At 37.3% G+C, this 20,055-nt stretch overlaps 1 protein-coding gene across 2 annotated transcripts; it reads left to right on the top strand.

Annotated features, from left to right (window-relative positions):
• Positions 1 to 670: 670 nt before the first annotated feature.
• Positions 671 to 16,566, top strand: LOC107744551 (vimentin-4-like). Of its 2 annotated transcripts, XM_016558261.1 has the most exons (10): positions 671 to 779; positions 2,012 to 2,153; positions 2,441 to 2,599; positions 2,764 to 2,883; positions 6,818 to 6,913; positions 7,459 to 7,596; positions 9,589 to 9,723; positions 13,774 to 13,884; positions 13,957 to 14,081; positions 16,109 to 16,566. In XM_016558261.1, the coding sequence occupies exons 1-10, from the start codon at positions 679 to 681 to the stop codon at positions 16,149 to 16,151; spliced, it is 1,170 nt and encodes a 389-aa protein (XP_016413747.1). In that variant the 5' UTR covers positions 671 to 678; the 3' UTR covers positions 16,152 to 16,566. The 2 variants fall into 2 exon arrangements, with proteins under 2 accessions (XP_016413747.1, XP_016413748.1); XM_016558262.1 differs by lacking the exon at positions 6,818 to 6,913.
• The last annotated feature ends 3,489 nt before the right edge of the window (positions 16,567 to 20,055 follow it).

The raw sequence follows: 20,055 nt of genomic DNA, 5'->3' as shown, positions 1-20,055 counted from the left end.
CTCGGCTGTCTTATTCAAACACTTATCATCTGAAATCATTATTTTCATTGCCAATAGATGATGTCTCTGGGAGGACCTCATTGCAGGAGACTGAATCAGAGGAACAGAAATGCAGATGGTCATTACACAGATTTCTGGTGTGCTGTGATCACCACCCTGTCTGTTTGTTTATTGTTGTGACCTGTCTTTCTATCCATTCAGTTTTTGTAATGACGTTTCTGGTACTTTGCAGATGGGTACTTGCACATACTTTGTTTTATTTGTAGGGAGGGGCCGGGCATCTAATTTATTCAATGAAATAAAGACATTATGATGATATTATTGGGCTTTTTGGAATAGTTTTTTTTTTGTTTACTGGTGCTTGCTAAGTCAATAGTCTGTAGTATTATTATTATTATTATTATTATTAATGCTCAAATAATAAGTAATACTAGTGCAACCTCTTCAAAGCTGAACTGTCATTGTCCCAGTATAACAGCTTTCTGAAGGAGTGGCCTCCAATCTCTAAATTGTTTCTGCTCCATGTGAAAGGTTTATCTCCTGACGCTGTTCCTCTAGTTAGTCCACCTTGTGTTCAGTGAGAGATCCCACAAGTGCTTGTGACATTCTCAGCACCGGCATCTATAAAGACCCCCTGTTGGTGCGGTTGTCATCTTTTCTTGCTGTCCTTCTGCTGTCATGGCCCTGCTGAGAGTGTCTTCCTACCGTAAGCTGTTTGAGGAGGAGCAGTGGAGCCAGGCTGCAGGACGCTGTGGAGTCCAGGCCCGCTTCACTGCCAGGTCAGTGCTTATAGATCTGAAAGCCCACACATATGCTGTTTTGAACCCTAGATTATGAACATATAGTAATCCGCATAGAATTGCTATTTTAGCATTTCAGAGCGTGTCTCCATATAAACTCACAGAGCAGGATTCAGTTTCATCTTCGTTCAAGTTGTTGTTGTTGTTATTATTATTATTATTAAATGTGACCGTTTTTTGAATTGATACATAATCTCAAAACTAAATAAGCTTTCCATTGATGTATAGTTTGTTAGGATATGACAATACGTTTTGATATATTTACGGTAGGAAATTTACAAAATATCTTCATGGAACATGATCTTTACTTAATATCCTAATGATTTTTGGCATGAAAGAAAAATAGATAATTTTGACCCATAAAATTTATTTTTGGCTATTGCTACAAATATACCCCAGCGACTTAAGACTGGTTTTGTGCTCCAGGGTCACATATGTAAAAGTTATGGGTTAATACATTTCTTTTTGAAAGAAGTCTCTTACATTCACCAATGCTGCATTTATTTAATAATAAAAAACAGCAATATTGTGAAATATTACAATGTAAATTTGTTTATGTATTTCAGAAAAATGTTGTTTATATATTAAATATATTTATTTATAATATAAATTATATGAATATAAACATAGACATGTAAATATTTTCAAAATATATACTGCATGTGTGTGTATTTATATATACATAATTAATATACACAGAACACACATATATTATGCAAACAAAAAATTTTATTTAGTATGGGATTAATCATTTGACAGCACTAATTTTAATATTGTAAATTGTAATTTATTTCTGTGATGGCAAAGCTGAATTGTATTGCTAAAAGCTGTATTGTAAACTACATAGGAATAAATTAAAAGAACATGTTTGTTTGGATATGATATTTACCTCCTGATTGTACCAGAATAATTAGATCATAACACTAGGGGATCTTATAAAACTATGGGAGGAAAATCGTTGTTTCTTCTACATTTTTTTTTATTTTTATACTGGCAACCAGGAATGCACATCCATCCAAAATCCTATACTGAATCATGTAAACAGTTACTTCACTCTTTCTTATTACTTTGAATTCTAAATAAACTACATAAACATGTAGCTCTTTTATGCTTCAGTATTTCCTCTTTTCCTTCAGCATTGTTTGCTTATGCTTGCATAGAAAATAAACAAGCCATTGCAGACATCGTAAAGCTTTCAGTGTGTTTGACAGGGGTGGAGTTTCAGCGCGTGAATGTCCCGAGCTGGATTTTGCTGCAGCTCGTGCCCTAAACATGGAGGGTGTGGCACGATTTGTCAATGAACGCTCTGTCATCGCTGCCCTCAACGATCGCCTGGCCGGCCTAATCGACGTGGTGAGCCATATGAAAATTTTCACATCATACACACCCAAGGTTCTGCTGGCTAACAACCAGCTGTGCTCATGCTGAATCTAATGGGTTCCCTGTGTGTGGCCCAATTATCATATTTCCATGATGTTTAATGGGGTCAGTCATTTGCCTGAGGGTGTGAGGAAAATCATATTAAGGCCATGAAGATGCTGCAGTCACAGTGTCCTCTACTGCGTGGTATAATATGATACAACAGTGTGAGCATAAGCAATTGCTCTTATACATGTCCTCTACTTTTGTGACCATTGAAGGTTCGGTGTCTAGAAGAGGAGAATGAATCTCTGGAGGCTGAGATTATTGAGCTGGAGGAAATGCTGGAGTCAGAACAGATCTCCACCACCACCGTCAGCATCAGTGGTCCTGTGGACTACAGTCTGGAGGCTGTGATAGAGAGGCTACGGAAAGAGAAGGTACCTCTCAGAAACTCCAGCCTGGGTGCTGCTGGATATTTATGCCTCACTTGATGAAATTAAATTGATAAGTCGTGCGTTTTCTCCTCAAATGTCATAGTTTCTTTAACACATGATCTATTTTATTGGTTCTTTCATTGCTGCTGGCCTATCGTTTCCCTTAGGAGGAGATTTTATGCAACACGGAGGAGCTGAAGGGTGAGCTGCGGCGTCTGCAGATGAAATACGATCAGGCGGTTGAGCACAAGAGACTCATCCAGCAAGAGCGAGAAGATGTTTCTGTGGTAATGCCATGAATACTGCAGATGTTATTTGATATGTGGTGTATATACAGGCCCCAAATGTATTTGGACACTTTCGCCACATTTAACGTTGAATTTTACTGGTTTTGATGCATTATAATATCAAACCAACTCTTTGAAGAAATGATGCATGGTCTTTTCTCAGAACTAACATTTTTACTTTCACTTTTCTTGTTATTTTTGCTGTTTAATTTTAGATCAACTGCTCCAAGATAATTTTTAGTGGATGTTTCAGTTTCCCATTTCACACAGAATAAATCACTAGAGAAAAAATATATATAGTATATTTTACTCTATGGACACATTAACTATGGACAAGTTTGACAAACACAACATATCCAGTACTGTTTTATTTTTATTTACTACTACTATTATTACTATTACTATAATTATTAGCATTTTAATTTTAGATTAAGTTTTAGTAATTTTGTTTTATATTTCTATTTACCTTTTAACTTATTTTTATCTCAGTTTTTGTCATTTTAGTACTTTATTTATTTATTTATTTTTGTTATCTTATGTTTTTTTTTTTAAGTTTAAGCTTTTTATTTAATATTTTATTTTATTTTAGTTCAGTTTTTTTATTTTAAATAGTTTTAGTTTAAGTTAACAATAACAACACCGATCCAATCAAAATACCCACATACATCTGGTCTTAATTATAAAAGTTTATCAGGTGTTGTATTATATAAAGAGTTTCTCAAGTTTAAAATAAATGTCACATGCCTGATTTGATATTGTAATGTCTAATGCAATCAAATTCATACATTAAGTGTGGCTTAAGTGTCCAAATACTTTTTGGATGCCACTTTGCACTTTTGAACAATAAGATGTAATTTAACCTTTTTTTTACATTTTTATCCAAAGCAACTTAATAAAAAAAATGCACTTCTTGCAGTAACCTTAATCACTATGCCACACCCTTCCCACCAGATTCAAATCTATGCATTAATACACCAGGATACAGGCTTTTTAATTAACTTTTGCGAAGTTCTACACTTTCCCCACCACTAGATGGCAGTGTTAGTCTGTGCTCTGGGTGGGGTGGGGTGTTCTGACTCCAGTGGAGGTGTGTGAAAGTCCCTGGAGTGGCACAGCACAGCTGCTGCTCCCAGATCCGCTCTGGAGAGTCCTGATAACTGGCCTTGCTGACTCCCGGCCAGCGGCCACTCTGAAACCCGAGCTGCTTTCTGTAGAAACCACTCCATCACCCCACAGATGTCAGAGCACATCTCCAGTAAAAGAGCAGATGTGGGAAAGCTTTCACCATGCCTAATAACTCATTCAGCGCTAACAACCAGCTGTGCTCATGCTGAATCTAATGGGTTCCCTGTGTGTGGCCCAATTATCATATTTCCATGATGTTTAATGGGGTCAGTCATTTGCCTGAGGGTGTGAGGAAAATCATATTAAGGCCATGAAGATGCTGCAGTCACAGTGTCCTCTACTGCGTGGTATAATATGATACAACAGTGTGAGCATAAGCAATTGCTCTTATACATGTCCTCTACTTTTGTGACCATTGAAGGTTCGGTGTCTAGAAGAGGAGAATGAATCTCTGGAGGCTGAGATTATTGAGCTGGAGGAAATGCTGGAGTCAGAACAGATCTCCACCACCACCGTCAGCATCAGTGGTCCTGTGGACTACAGTCTGGAGGCTGTGATAGAGAGGCTACGGAAAGAGAAGGTACCTCTCAGAAACTCCAGCCTGGGTGCTGCTGGATATTTATGCCTCACTTGATGAAATTAAATTGATAAGTCGTGCGTTTTCTCCTCAAATGTCATAGTTTCTTTAACACATGATCTATTTTATTGGTTCTTTCATTGCTGCTGGCCTGTTGTTTCCCTCAGGAGGAGATTTTATGCAACACAGAAGAGCTGAAGGGTGAACTGTGGCGTCTGCAGATGAAATACGATCAGGTGGTTGAGCACAAGAGATTCATCCAGCAAGAACAAGATGCTGTTTCTGTGGTAATGCCATGAATACTGCAGATGTTATTTTCTATGCAGTGTATATACAGGCCCCAAAATGTATTTGGACATTTCAGCCACACTTAAAGTTGAATTTCACAGCTTTTGATAAATTATAACAATACCAAACCCACTCTTTAAAGAAATGAACCTTTTTTATTTTCACTTCTCCTGTTATTTTTGCTATTTTTGCTATACTTTACATTACTCTGTGGACATATTAACTATGGACAAGTCTGACAAACACAAAACACTCAGTACTGTTTTTATTTTAGTTTTATTTACTATTATTATAATTATTATTATTATTGGCATTTTAATTTTAGTTTGTTTTAGTAAATTTGTTGAGCATTTGTCATTTTTTAAATATATATATTTCTATTTACCTTTAACTTATTTTTATCTCAGATTTAGTACTTTTAGTACTTCAACTTATTTCTTAAGTTTTTTTTTTCATTTAATATTCAATTTTATTTATAGTTCAGTTACCAAAAACGGTTTTAAAAAGTTTGCGTTTTAGTTAGTTAACAATACAAACACTGATTCAATCAAAATATCCACATACATTTTGTCTTAATTATGAAAGTTTATCAGGTGTTTTATGTCTAATGCAATCAAATTCATATATTAATTGTGGCTTAATTGTCCAAATACCTTTTGGATGCCACTGTGCAATTTTAAACAGGAAGTCATTTAAGGGTTCTTTTTTTTTAATCCAAAGCAACTTGATACAGAAAAATGCACTTCTTGCAGGGTAGGAACACTTCTTGCAGTAACCTTAATCACTACCTCACACCTTCCCACCAGATACAAATCTATGCATTTATACGCCAGAATATAGGCTTTTAAATGAACTTTTGCAAAGTTCTACACTTTCCCCACCACTAGATGGCAGTGTTAGCCTGTGCAGTGGGTGGGGTGGGGTTGGGTGTTCTGACGTTGGTGGAGGTGTGTGAAAGTCTGGAGTGGCACAGTACAGCTGCTGCTTCCAGATCCGCTCTGGAGAGTCCTGATTACAGACCTCGCTGACTCTCGGCCAGTGGCCGCTCTGAAACCCGAGCTGCTTTGTGTAGAAACCACTCCGTCACCCCACAGATGTCAGAGCACATCTCCAGTAAAAGAGCAGATGTGGGAAAGCTTTCACCATGCCTAATAATTCACTCATTCAGCCTCTCATATCTCCTAGATGCAACAGAGCAGGGCTTAGCTCTCCGGCTGGGCTGAGAGGAGAAAGGAGGTTTGGAGGGAAAGAATAAAACAGGAAGAGAACCAAAGAGGTAGTCACTAGGATAATATAGAAGTGGGGTTGCAGCTGTATAAATAATATACTTTAGAGACATAAGCGTGCGTTTTTGTATCTTCACTAGTTTGAATTCACTAATCTGGAGTTAACTGGCATTTTAAAGAAGCGATGATAATGATTAAATGAAAAGAAAATGGCATGAGAAAGCATAATTTTAAGCAACTAGCTGTAATGCGTCCACCATAGTGTAATTTAGCCCTTCGGCAATGTGGAATAGAGCAAGCAAATCGGCATCGAAACGCTGTCTAGACTCTCCAGTACTGGGCTTGTGTTCGTGCTGAGATAACGGGAACAGCGGCCACTGTGCCAATTCTAGGCTCCAGGGAAGCGTGTGTGTGCAATGCGCTTCCTCTGCCGCCCAGACCCACCGTCACACTGCAGCATTTGCATGCAAATGCTTTCATTCTGAGTAATTGAATTCATCGCCAATTAATCAGGCACTTAAGATACCCAGATGAGCCGAATAAAGCGCAGCTTTGTCTGAACGTTGGATGTCGGGCTGCGTATGTGGATCTCTTCTTCCCTGCATTGCAGTCTTTGCTGGGGCAAAACCCTGTGGCACTGATGATGCGCACGATAGAAGATGTTGAGGGGTAAGTGCTTGGTGTTTGAATTGACCTTTATTTCCGTTGCCCTGCTCAGGAGGTGGATGCAATTACCACTGACTGCCTGGCCCTTCGAGAGCAAGTGGCCATCTATGAGGAGCAGCTGGCCACCATGGCGAGGCAGCACGAAACGGTAAGGCCATGCAGAATATTGCGTCAATAACACTTCTTCTTGTTACTTCTTAGTTGTAATCAGAAAAGGCACTTTTACCTTAGACCTCTGAATTCTTGGAATGGTCTTCTGGGGGTTTCGCCGTTTAAAGTGTCTCCTCTGATCGAAAGGGGAACAGGTTTTGCGGAATGGAGACTGACAGGAAACACGGTCCCTCAAAACATAAAATGAAAGAATACAGTATATGGGGAGTCTGCGGGTACTCAAGTGCTGGAAACAGAGAAGTATCCATTGACCTCCCTCTGGGACGTGCGGCATAACTCACAGTTCAGGCGCATGAAATTAAAACAGAAGTTCTTCTTGTTTTATTAACTGCTATTATTATCTTGATACATCTGCCGCTCTCTCATTATTCATGTTGAGGAGAACAAGCTGAGACTTGGACTCAATCTCCTTTTCATGAACACTTTATCAGGCTCAGATTAATGAACGGCTGCCCTTTCTCGCACTGGCAGATACTGTTACCTGAGGAGAAACCGAAAGTCATAATGTTGTTTTGTCCACAGAGGCTGGAGAAATTGTGTGAGCCCAGGACTCCGGATGAAGGTTCTCCTACTGTATCCCTGCAGTTCTCCTCCTTTGATATCACACCAGCCATCATGGACATCAAGGAGTACTATGGCACACTAGCTGAGAGCCTCAAGGTAAATTACACATAGAGACATAGACTCTGTCAATGACTATTGACACTGAGTACACGCTAAATTGACAGCTCTTCTAGCATATACACTGCTGTTCAAAAGTTTGGGTCAGGAAGTATTTTTTAAATAAATTTATTCAGCAAGGATGCACTATATTGATTAAAAGTTACAGTAAAGACAGTGAGAATGTTAATAAATGAATGCTGTTCTTTTGAACGTTTTAATTAAAGAATCCTGAAGAAAGTATCACGGTTTCCACAAAAATATTAAACAGCACAACTGTTTTCAACGATAATAATAAGAAAGGTGTCTTAGACACCAAATCAGCATTATTAGAAAGATTTATGAAAGATAAATTCACACACACACACACACACACACACGTGACACTGAATACTGGCTGCTGAAAATTCAGAGTTTATTAAATTTATTAAAATAGAAAACACTTATTTAAAGATGTAATAATATTTAACAATTTTTTACTGTATTTATGAGCAAATAAATGCTGCCTTGACTTCTTCAAAGAGACATATAAAAGACAATATTCAATTCAATTCAAGTTTATTTGTATAGCGCTTTTCACAATGCAAATCGTTGCAAAGCAGCTTTACATAAAATTTAAGTTTCTGCATTGTATTTAGTAATAGCTTATCAGTGGTGACTATCTCAAGTTGATGTCCATATGACAGAAATGTACGGTAAAAATCAAGCCGTTAGTTAATGTAATATACTAATATAATAATATACAAGATAATAAAAGTAAACAAAACCAGCGTTCCAGGGAGTTTAAAGGCCTAAATTTGAAGCTCATTATTTTTTGAAGCTCTTAAAGTCTTTAGTTTAAAAAAAATTATTATTTGAGCTGTAAAGTTGTCTAATATTTATATTGTCTTTATAATTTTTGCAGTGGGACTAATATTTTATTTTATTCTGTCAGTTATTTAATAATTATTTTCTGTGGTAATCAGCATTTTCACATTATGTCTGTTGAGATTTTATCAACTTGAAACATTCCTTTTAAAGGATTGGTTCACCAAATCGTGGCACAGAAAAGGAGAAATGTAGCATAATGCTCATGCTGCTCTTTTTCATTTTACGAAAGTGAATGGGGATGGACACTATCAAGCACTGCAAAAAGATCTAGAAGGATTAAAAAGCCCCATATGCCTTGCAAATGATGACAGAATCATCCTTTTGGTTGAACTAACCTCTTAACACACCTCATTGTGGCTGGTATGCTTGTTTTTTTCTTCCTCTTTCACACTTTACTTCAGGGGACAGTTTTGTTAGACAGAGAGCTCTGTCCACATCTAGCACAGAGCACTATTGTCCCCTCTGTGTCGTTTGAGGAGTGAGGGCTCTCTAAAGGTCATCCTACAGCACCAGTGCCCTTTAACCCCATTTGCCCCAAGAGTGGCTGCTCTCGACCAGGGTCGCGGCGGTAATCAGAGCTCTGGAGCCCTTCCCAGGTTTCTATGCAGAATGAGTCTGGAGAGGAGAAGAGAGCACTTCTACAAGAAGACACTGGAGAGCCTCTATAGGCTATTAGAGACTTCTAGTGTGTGTTTGTAAGATAAGCAGGCCAAGAACAACTCCTGCTCTTGTGCCAAAAGTTGTACATGCACAAAAACCAGCTCACGCATGCACAAACACATCCTTTACCACCCCTCTCTATTTTCATTTGCTCTGGTTTTCTATTCAGTGCTCTCTCTCAGGTGGTCTCGGAACCAAAAACTAGTGCTTTGTTTCATTAGCGCCGCACAAGGTCCAATTGTTTCGCTCACAATTGATATTGATTGGGATTTGAGGGGGACAGTAATTGGAGGCTGATTTTTGACTGGTTGCACCTGCTCACCTGATGGGCCTTCATTTGCTCTTCTTTCTTCTGGGAATAATCAGTGATTCATCTTCACTGTCTGCAGAACTTAATGGGTGGTAACTCTCTTCTTCAGAGATGGAAGAAACTTAAAGCTGTGAACCTTTCCTGCTTTTCAGTTTGAGTTCAGAGCCTCGAGCGCTGCCGCCATTGATGCCGCAGGAAAGGAGAAGGAGGAGCAGCTGGCTAAGTTGACTGGAGGGAAAGTGAAGGACGTCTCCAAAGAGACTGACGTGAATGTCCTCAAGAACTTGGTGAGTGAGTTTACCTTCAACGACACAACTCTGAACCATCAAAAGCCACTCCAGGGCTCCAGACTGCCACTAAAACGATCGCAAATTAGACAAAAAACAAAACCTTTGGACAATAATTTAAATTCTAGTCATCTTTGGTGGCAATCTACAAACCTTTGTTTTAGTTTAGGCAGATATCATCTCATTAGAGTGCACACCACTGTTTCCTACATGAAATAATGAACACCATCTGATTTATGATTCTGAAATGATTCTTATGAACCAGTACAGAATGGTCTTCAACTTGCATGTGAGTTAGCAGATTGAATCAAACTCACTTAATGAATCGATCAGGGCTGCGATTCCCAAAAGCATCGTAAGCCTAAGTTGATCGTAGCTCCATTGGTTTCAATGAGTCTACAATGTACTTAAGCTTACAATGCTTTTGGGAAATGCAGCCCAGAACTGTTACTGAGCTCACAAAAAACTGTTATTATTATTTGTTTCTTAGCGAACTGGGAACTATTTGTTGTAATGAAAAATATTTTAATTACAATGTAAAAAAAATACAACAAAAATAGTGTTGTTGTTATAAATTAAATATGCTAAAAGTGTCATTGATTGTTTAGTGTAGTACGATCCAATAATGTTGAATTAATTGACCAGGAAACTTTGTTTGGTAGTAATAATATTTCACCAGACAATTCATCAGACAAGTTGGCCGAAATGTCACTGTTTTTGAAGAAATAAAGTTAGATTTATATTTGTAGAATGAGTGTTGCACTTTTTCTAGAGATTAAATATAAATTCATTTTTATCATTTGATTATAATTACATTTTTATATTTTATACAAACAGGCAGAAATATTTGTACAAAGCAGAGACATTTATGTGTCACAAATACAGTCCGGATCAGTCAGGATTGAGTTACAGTGAAAGGTAACCAAATGCTGCTGACGAACCATTTTAACTATTCTGTAATTTGTAAAATAAAGTCATTTGGCTCTTAAATGTTACATTTTAGGAGACAGACTCCCTAGTGAGTCTGTTATTGTGCAAACAAAAACGAGCCTTCGAGGGATAGAGGTACTTGTCCATATTTGTCTTGCTGTTTTGTGCTCTTGTAATCTCTGTGGTCACAGAACAATAATTTAAGGGATTTGGCCCTACATTAAAATGCGGTTGTAACTCTCAATCCTGTGCGGTGTGTACATGGCCACAGCTTAACTCAAATGATTGACCTGAACACCCACCACCTCAACAGCTCAGCATCAGACGTGAGTTCCTGTGTCAGGCCTAATGCTGAAAATCAGCGTTTAGGAGAGCAGGCAAAAGCTAAGGAGTTTTTGTGGGGGATGGTGTTTCACAATGCAGTGTCCTCAGTCAGACTGACAGCTGAGGAATAAAGTAAGAGAACTCCTGCTGCCAGGAGTGTTTATTCTGAGAGATAGGACCAGGAGCTTGTGAGGAGTGTATCGTCTCTAACAGTGTTTATCTCGCTCACTGTCTTCCATTATGAACAATACATTTCACAGTCTGCCGACGCACTCTCTCCCCCAATCATAAACTTCATAAACTTCACACATTCCTGCAGTGCCTCGGGAGACAGCAAATTGCAGTGAGCCGTAGTAATAAAATCTCACCTGTCAGCCTCCCTCACCGACAGGAAGAGAAACTTTGGGTTGAAAAAAAAGGCAGGGAAGAAAAAGTGACAAAAGGGAAATCATTCAGGATTTATGTTTGAAATGATTAGGAGCCGTTCGCTGCTTCAGAAAATCGTTGGTCAGTCACAACTGACACCTTTACATTTAAGATAACAAACAGGGCGGTTTGGTTCTAATTATTGTGGTTGTGGTCGTAGCCCCTCTCTTAAAATAAACAGACCGTCTTCAAGCACACTGCTCACTCTCATAACACAGGATCCTGTTCCCTGATCAGTGATGGCCAGTCTTGCTTCCTCCTTTCATACTACATTCTCTCTGTATTTTCTGTCTTCATTTCTCTCCTATCTGTTGTGTTTCTTAGCTTGTGTCAGAAACCTTTGCAGGATGCCTTCCTACCTTGGAGGCACGTCTGAATCCAGTGTTTATATAACATCCTGTCTACTAAAATCCCTTCAACCGGTCATAGCATAGATGTCTTCTATATGATATCCAATTCCTTCTGTGCATTTCAGTGGTTGGCGGAAAGAATGATGACTTCTGTAGCCAATGGTCCCATTTCTGCTGGGAAATATGTATTGTAGTCAAGAAATATTCAGTATTTATGAAACTCACTTGAATTCATGCATGTTGTCTTAGAAGCCTATTTGAAGGGTCTGTGACAAATAAGAGTGTCCAGGATTAAGAAAAGGCAAATATCTTTTGAAATACTAATTTAAAACATGTGCTAATTTCTTAGAAATGTGCTCTATGTATGTATTAGTTTCATATGGATTTGAAAAACTTTTATTAATAAAATGATTATAAAAAAAATAAAATAGCAAGTAAAAATTAAAACGTATTAACACATTTTCCATACACCTTGAAGTGAGTGCACACATCTTAATCATTATTTTCAAAAATGTTTTCAGTGTATTTTTTGAAAAGTAAAAATGCTTTATTTTATTTCATTTTATTTTAACCTTTTACAAATATTATGAATTATTAATTCATAAATAGTAGCTTTTTGGAGGGTTGGACCACATGACATTTTACAACCTGAGCTAACCTTGCCTTGGTGTCAGATTAACTGATATTTTAAGATATGTATTGACCTTGGCATGTTTTTAATGAGGCTTTTTTCTTCATTATAATATCAGGATTTTTTTATTCCATGCCCCAGAAAATTATCATAATTCTAATTTAAAATAAAAAAATACTCATCATAGAAGAGCAGAATTCAAATCATTATATGGTCAAATTACATGTTTAATGTAGTTTGAAGTAAATTAATATATCAAGACAAAAATGAGAATTGTGCCACTGACCCACAGTTTTCTTAAAATGCTCTATTAATTTTTTTTTGACTGAGCAGCAGGCAGATGTCTTTGGTTTTGGACACATCCCTAATATACTTGTCGCCCTATCTCTCCTGCCATTAAGGAAGGATACTAGTGATCTTGTTGCTCTCTGAGACAGTTTGCCTAAACAAACTGTTGGTGGTGAAATCAGGTCTCGTTTAGCTGTACATTACAGCAGAGACATGGCTAGTTTTCTCTAGTGGGGGGGGGTTGCAGACCGCCTTACTCTCACTCAAGACCCAGACCAGAGTAACAACCATTTTCATCGGTTGACGTATCATCAGCTTGTTAATAACAGAGCTCGGAGCCTCCCATGATCTACCTGAAAGAGAAACGGAGCGTGCAATCTCCATCCATCTCTGACAGCTGACTGTTTAACTTACCTGATTACAGTAATTACTCACAGCAGGGCAGCTCGTGCACAGAGGTGTGGCTGACAGTTCTCTGCGTTGTGTTTGTTGATGGGTGAATATGCAACATGAAACGTCAACTGTTTTCAGACATGTTCTCACAATTGCTAGTTTAAGACCAAAAGAGCCATTAATTACAACATAATGTTATGTTAAGCTCAGCTCTGTGTTGTTATACATTGTGGATCTGCATCAGTTTATGTTTATGCACAGTGAAAGTCTTTGTTTGGACACTCGCATTAATTTTTTATTGAATTTTTTACCATTTCCCACATTGTAAAGTCATCAAAACTATGAAATTACACAAAGGGAGTTATGGAAATTATATAGTGATGATAAAAAGTTAAACAAATAAAACGTTCTTGTATTTTAGCTTTAAATTATCCACCCTTTGTCTAGATTATAGCTCTGCACACTCTGGTCAACTTCATGGGGTGGTTTTTAAAGAGTATTGATGGAACTCCCAATATGCTGGATGCTTGTAGGCTCTGGTGTAATATCTTGTCTCATCTTTTATTTATTTTATAAATTTTTAATAAATAAAAGTGCATGCATCAGTATATAATTTTAAGTATTTAGATCACAAGCCTTTAGATCACACGCATACATTCAGTCAGGTGTGTCCAAATCTTTACTGGTGCTGTATATGTGTGATTGTAGATTGCAGAGCTGCAGAAAGAGGTGGCAGAGCTGGAGAAGCGTGGAGACGAGTTGGAGGCTGAAATAGAAGCCAGGAAAGCCAAATACCTGGAGGAAATAGAGAAGCTGGAGGTACAAACGCTCACTGTTCATATTCTACTGCAGCAGTTCTCAGTATCTCACCACTGTGCTGTCTCTGTTCAGAATTACATTTGTCAGCTGGAGGAGGAGGAGGCTGATCTTCAGTTCCAGATGAAGGATCAGAGTGGGGACTATGAAGAACTGCTGAATCAGAAGATGAATCTAGACATAGAGATTGCTGCTTACAGGTGATACATGTTATGAGAGTCATTACTGGTGCTGTGTAAAGGCAAGCGTTGCTATTATTATAGCTCATACATTAACATGATACTCTATAACATTTAAAAGTTTGGGGTCAGTGGAATATTTAAATATTTTGGTAAAAAGTCTCATGCTCATCAAAGCTGCTTTTTATTTGATCAATAATATAGTAAAAAGTGAAATAGTCTAAAAGTGAAAGCTAAGAGTCAAATAATATAGCAGTTTAAAATAGCCGTTTTCTATCTTAATACATTTTAAAATGTAATTTATTCCTGTAACGCGAAGTTAAATTTTTAGCAGTTATTACTGCAGTCTTCAGTGTCTCATGATCCTTCTGAAATCATTCTAATATGCTGATTTGGTGATCAATAATTTTTTTTTATTGTTATCATTGTTGAAAACAATGTGCTGCCTAATATTTTTGTGGAAACCATGATATTTTTTCAGGATTCTTTGATGAATAGAAATGTTTAAAGAGCAGGGTTTTTTTTTTTATGGAAACTTTTTGTAACATCATAATGTCTTTATTCTAACTTTTGAAAAATATTAATATTTAAAATAAAAAAAATATATATATATAAAAAATACTGACCCTAAACCTTTGAACGGTTGTGTAAATCATTCAGCTTGTTGCAGAGAAGTGTGCTTTTAACATTAAAAGTAATTATTAAATAGCTATTACTGTTACAAGTGATCAGACTTAAGATTTTATCAAGTAGACCGTAAAACAGACAAATCAAAATATCATGTGATATTTGTCCCCCCCAGAGGAAAGTACTACTTCCAGTTTCCTTATAAAAAAGTCAAAGTCTGTTTTAACATGTTTTAAGTTTTTTTTTTTATTAGAATTTCCTCATCACAACAGAATAGATTGTTACAATGCATGTATACTTTCTAGAATATAATAATGTATAGTTTGATTAATATTCTTTATTATGAAAATGGTAAATATGAAAATGATAGAGCAAAGACAAAATAAATATATAAATAAAAACAATAAAATATAAAAACTAAAATAACCCATCTCTCTCTAATATATATATATATATATATATATATATTTATATTTTACAGTTTAAAGAATATATGTGTGTTGAATTATGTAATTGCACTGTAGGGTAAATGAGTGACACAATGCATGATGAAGACATACCTAAGAATAGTGCCCTCATTCCTGAGGCCAAGATGGGTCACAGGAAGCACATCCCCTTACAGTTGCAGAAACATGAAGTAATTTCCTGCTTTCCTTAACATGTTTTTTTTTCATGGCATCACCGGATTGGGAAGACTCCCCATCTCCACTGATGTATGTGGCATGACGCATCCACCATGTAACCTTAATCCTTTGAAATGCCCCTAAAATAGAGCTTCCTGCCCCTAGAGGTTTAGGAAGTGACCAGTTTACAAACAATAGCTCATTAAAATGGACAGAAAAAGTCGGTTTTGTCTTAGTCGATAGGCCAGGCTGCTTATATCACACCTCTGTGCCTTCTGGCCCTTGCAATAAGATATACTAATTTTTCTCAATATACTAGTTTCATATTACTGCTGCTTTCTCATCCTTGATGAATAAGAGATGAAGGCTTGGCTTGTATGTTCTTGCAGATTTTAGAGAGCTGTCTGCTCCACAAACCCCTAATGGCACAGTGCTGTCATCTCCATTGGCATTTGGCTTGTGAAAAATCCCAAATGTAGTTTTTGCCAGATGCCGGTTGTCGACGTGTCTCTCTGATGCCACATTCAGCATCATTATTAGTTTAAAATGTTATAGACTCTACACCTTTTATCCAAGCATCTGCATAGCCAGCAGTTGCTTATGATTATACTTAGTTTAGTGCTATATTGAACCCTGTGACAGTGAGATTGTGGTTGTAATAGTTGCCCTAACGCTTCACTAGTGCAGATGAAATTTAGATTTGACATTGCTCTTTCTAGGGCGTTCAGTATCAGATGCCTCAGGCTAACCTTTGGGTCAAATAAAAGCAGATTGAGTTTTTTTCTTTTCCTTCTGCAGGGGTTTGGTTGAAGAAGAAGAGGAGAGACTGAGCTGCCTGTAAGATGCAAGAAGAGGTGATGCTCTCCTCTGGACTGAAGCAGACACAAAGAAACACTAAAACCACATACAATTCAACCCTTAACAGCAAATCTCACAAATCAGGAAAGTAAAGAAAACAGCTGTCAGACACACTTAACCTTCTGAGCAGATGTAAACCTTCACTGACAGATGAACTTCAGGGAGTTTGTGCAAGCTCATTGATAACGGGTCAGTGGCAGGTAACCTCGGGTCTTCAAGAAACGCTGGATCTGTGCAGCAGTGGGAGTGTGTTGAGAGTGATGGGGGATTTTCAGCACTGGAATCTCCTATTGAAAGTTTCATAGTCCCTGTCACTGAGACACTTACACACCCTACTGTTGAAAAGTTTGGGGTCAGTAAGTTTTCTTTTTTTTATAGAAGCAGTACTTTTATCCAACAAGGATGCATTAAACAAAAGTGATGATAAAGACATTTATAATGTTACCAAAGACTTCTATTTCAAATAAATGCTGAACTTTCTATTAATCGAAGAATCCTAAAAAATACATAATTTCCCCCCCAAAATATTAAGCAACACAACTGTTTTCAACATTAATAATAAGAAATGTTTCTTGAGCATCAAATCAGCATATTGGAATGATTTCTGAAGGATCATGTGACACTGAAGACTGAAGTAATGATGCTGAAAATTCAGCTTTGCGATCACAGGAATAAATTACATTTTTAAGTATACTGAAAAAAAGTTACTTTAAATTGTAATAATATTTCAGTTACTGTTTTTTTTGTTTTGTTTTTTTTAATCAAATAAATGCAGACTTGGTGAGTGTAAGAGACTTCTTTTAAAAACATTAAAATAAATAAATCTTACCAACCCCAACCTTTTTAAATGTACACACATTTCCCTGTGCTCTGTTGAATCTTAACCTTTCCTGTACTGTCCAAACAATGTTTTAGAGCATTTACATGCACTTTAAAAGTTTCAGTCGGAATAAAAAATAATTTGTCTTATTAAAATGCTTTAGTCTGACCGAAATTGCACCGGCCTGGTTTTGTAGTTCGGACTTATGAGACTTAGATAATGAAATTGTTGCTTGATTTCATCCACCTTATATACACACTACCAGTGTATTTAATCCTTCAGATATTCAATTACGTATTGTGTTATGTATACATGGACAGAAAAGAAAATGTAGCTTGACTACCCAAAATTATGCAAAAAAAAAGTTGGATACAAACTTACCGACAGACACTAAGTTAGACAAGACAGCTAAAATTCATTGACTTGTTGGACATTTTGCCTGTCTCTTATCATCTGCAGCTTGTTTTAAATACTGAAAATACTGACTCTCTTCAATGCAACAACTTACAGCGTTTAAATAAATATTTGCCTTTGAAATCAATCAGTCTTTTTCCTCATCTGTCTGAACTCTAAGTTCAGTACATTTCACTTTATGGGAGTGTTTTGTGCTGACATGGACTTGAAAGAGACCACAATCGTCCTTCTGTCAGTCAAGTGCCATATCGTTTCACCACCTTTGAAGTCTTGAAATGGAGCGCTGTGGAGTTTTACCCAGCGAGCCCTTCAATCTTCATACTGACCCTCACTTGTAAGCGCCCTGTGATTAACCCTATCAGAGGCTTGTTATCTGTGCATTTAAGATGAAAAATGCAGCTAATAATGGATTAGATAAGATTATCCAGGACCCGTGAATTCCTGTTGAACTGAAGCCCATCCGTAAGGCCTGCGGTGCGGCTGAACTGACCTGTGCAGCCAAACTGACTCCTTTAATTCGGTGGATATGAAACATGGGCGGCAGGAGAGGAAGTCGCTCTGTCTTTGGGGCCCTTATTTTCACTGCTGAGGTACTTAGTCATTCTTGTTGCCCAAGGGCACCAGATCACCCTGAACCTCCCCCTCTTTAAATACACTCACCCACCCCAAAGCCTTCTGGGTGCTTGTGATGAAGTATGGGACCCTGGGCCTGGTCCGCTGGCCTGTGGGGATTTTGGTTTGCTTCTGGCCTTTCCTGAGGTTTGACAATGGAAGAGGGGAGGGGAGGATCTGACATCAGCAGGAGGGAGCAAAAGGTCATGTGGGGATATTTGGCAGGGCATATTTTACTCAATGCTCATTGTCTGTCTTTTTGTTTTGCATCTTTTTTTCCAGTTTGTTTCTGACTCTAATGTGATGAATATTGTGTTCTCATTACTCGCTAATTTGTTTACTGCGTGCTGATGTACCTCAAATTAAATTTGATCAGTTAAACATTTCTTAAATATGGGTAATGCATTTTTAAATCAATTTGCGCTACATTGTTAATTTCGTAGGGATGGTTTGTGAGTCATTTACAATTTCGTAATTTCAATTTTCTCAATTTGAAAAGTGTATCCAGGCTGAAAACAACTGATTAGAACAAAAACAACTGCTCATTAAAACAAGAACTGAATGATTTTGCTGATGATGGCAGGGTTGGACATGATGTATTGGTATGGGAGTTTCAGCCCTCATTTTTACCCCCCAGTGGACCCTTATGGGACGTTTGAGGGGCTATTAACCCCTTGTAGACCAGCAGTGACATTGAGAGGTCAGAGGCCGGTCTTCCTTTTAGCTTTCAGACCTTGACAACTTGGCATTATGGGTCAGTCATCAAAGCTGAGGTTTGGGTCAGCGGTCAGTGACACCCTTGGCCTTTTAACCCTGATGGCCTTGATGAGAAGTGAAAATGGAGGCAGAGACATCAACGGAGAGACATCTATGAATAACAAAGATTAAACGCCAGCTCTTAATCTTTACTAATACTAATGCTTATGGAAGTTTACACACCTGAGTCTGTTATTGCTACCCTCACATCCTGCCTGTGTGTAAGCATGAATACACTGACGTTAATAATAAGGCTTCGAGTGAGAATAATGGGGTCAATCGCACCCATGTCAGATAACAAAAATAAATTTAAAATAAGGAATTGAATTTTGCAAAAATTATACAAAGTGTTTTGAGGTATTTATTTATTTATTGTGATTTATTGCATCCAGAGTTTTAACATTTTATGTAGGAATTCACAATATTCTTAATAGTGATTGCCATTATTCTCATTACTGCAAATAGTAATATAATAAATAAATAATAATATTATAGTAATACAGTATTTTTTATCATACTACAGTGATAATATATACATATTTAATTAGAGGTAAATGAATGCATTATATTAATGTTTAATATATAGTATATATATTTAATACATAGTTTAATGTATCTTTTTGATTTTGGTGTGAAATTATACCAAAGGTTTTGTGAGATTTATCCAAAGAGTCAAATAATGTCATTTGCTAAGCAAGCAGCTTTCCACACATGGTACACATGGTACAGGGAAATTTCACATGAAAAATAGACATCCAACCTTGTATAAAGTAGTCACTGGCAATACCCTATGATATTTGAGCCAAACAGAACATGCTGTTTCAGTCCTGAAAAATTGGATTAGGTATTCGAGGTAATGTTCACTAGAGAGCAACACGTTTGATTCAATTCAGCGATCACCTCTTGATAGACACTCTTAGCCATTTTATCCCAACCTGACCGACTGAACAAATAAACAAAGTCCCTTTGAAAGAGAAAACTCATTTTTAAGCTTCACGTATGCTGTGCCTAGAAACGAGACCAAGCATGTTATTATAGCAAATAAACAAAGAGAGGGAGGGGGGGGAGAGTAAAGAAAGAAGTGAAAGTCAATTGAGAAAGTATTTCCATAATAAGAACCGAACAAATAATAAATTACAGAGGCCGCTCTCAGCTGCAGGGAATCGGCAAGATGTTGCCAGCCGAAGAAAGAAGGTGTCACTCTTTCACCCTCTCTACTAGGATGATGGAGAACGCCAAACAACATAATTCTAGCTCAAGGTTGTCTTCATTCTTTTGCATAGGT

The sequence above is a fragment of the Sinocyclocheilus rhinocerous genome, unplaced genomic scaffold (genome assembly GCF_001515625.1).
Source record: "Sinocyclocheilus rhinocerous isolate Xijiao unplaced genomic scaffold, SAMN03320098_v1.1 scaffold557, whole genome shotgun sequence".
Taxonomy (NCBI): domain Eukaryota; kingdom Metazoa; phylum Chordata; class Actinopteri; order Cypriniformes; family Cyprinidae; genus Sinocyclocheilus; species Sinocyclocheilus rhinocerous.
Note: the sequence above shows the minus strand (reverse complement) of the source record. Positions and strands in the feature narration are given on the sequence as shown.

Coding starts and splice junctions, on each gene's coding strand:
- LOC107744551 (XM_016558261.1), top strand. CDS start 679: ATGGCCCTGCTGAGAGTGTCTTCCTACCGTAAGCTGTTTGAGGAGGAG. Junction 780..2,011: donor CAGGCCCGCTTCACTGCCAG/GTCAGTGCTTAT, acceptor TGTGTTTGACAG/GGGTGGAGTTTCAGCGCGTG. Junction 6,914..7,458: donor TGGCGAGGCAGCACGAAACG/GTAAGGCCATGC, acceptor TTTTGTCCACAG/AGGCTGGAGAAATTGTGTGA.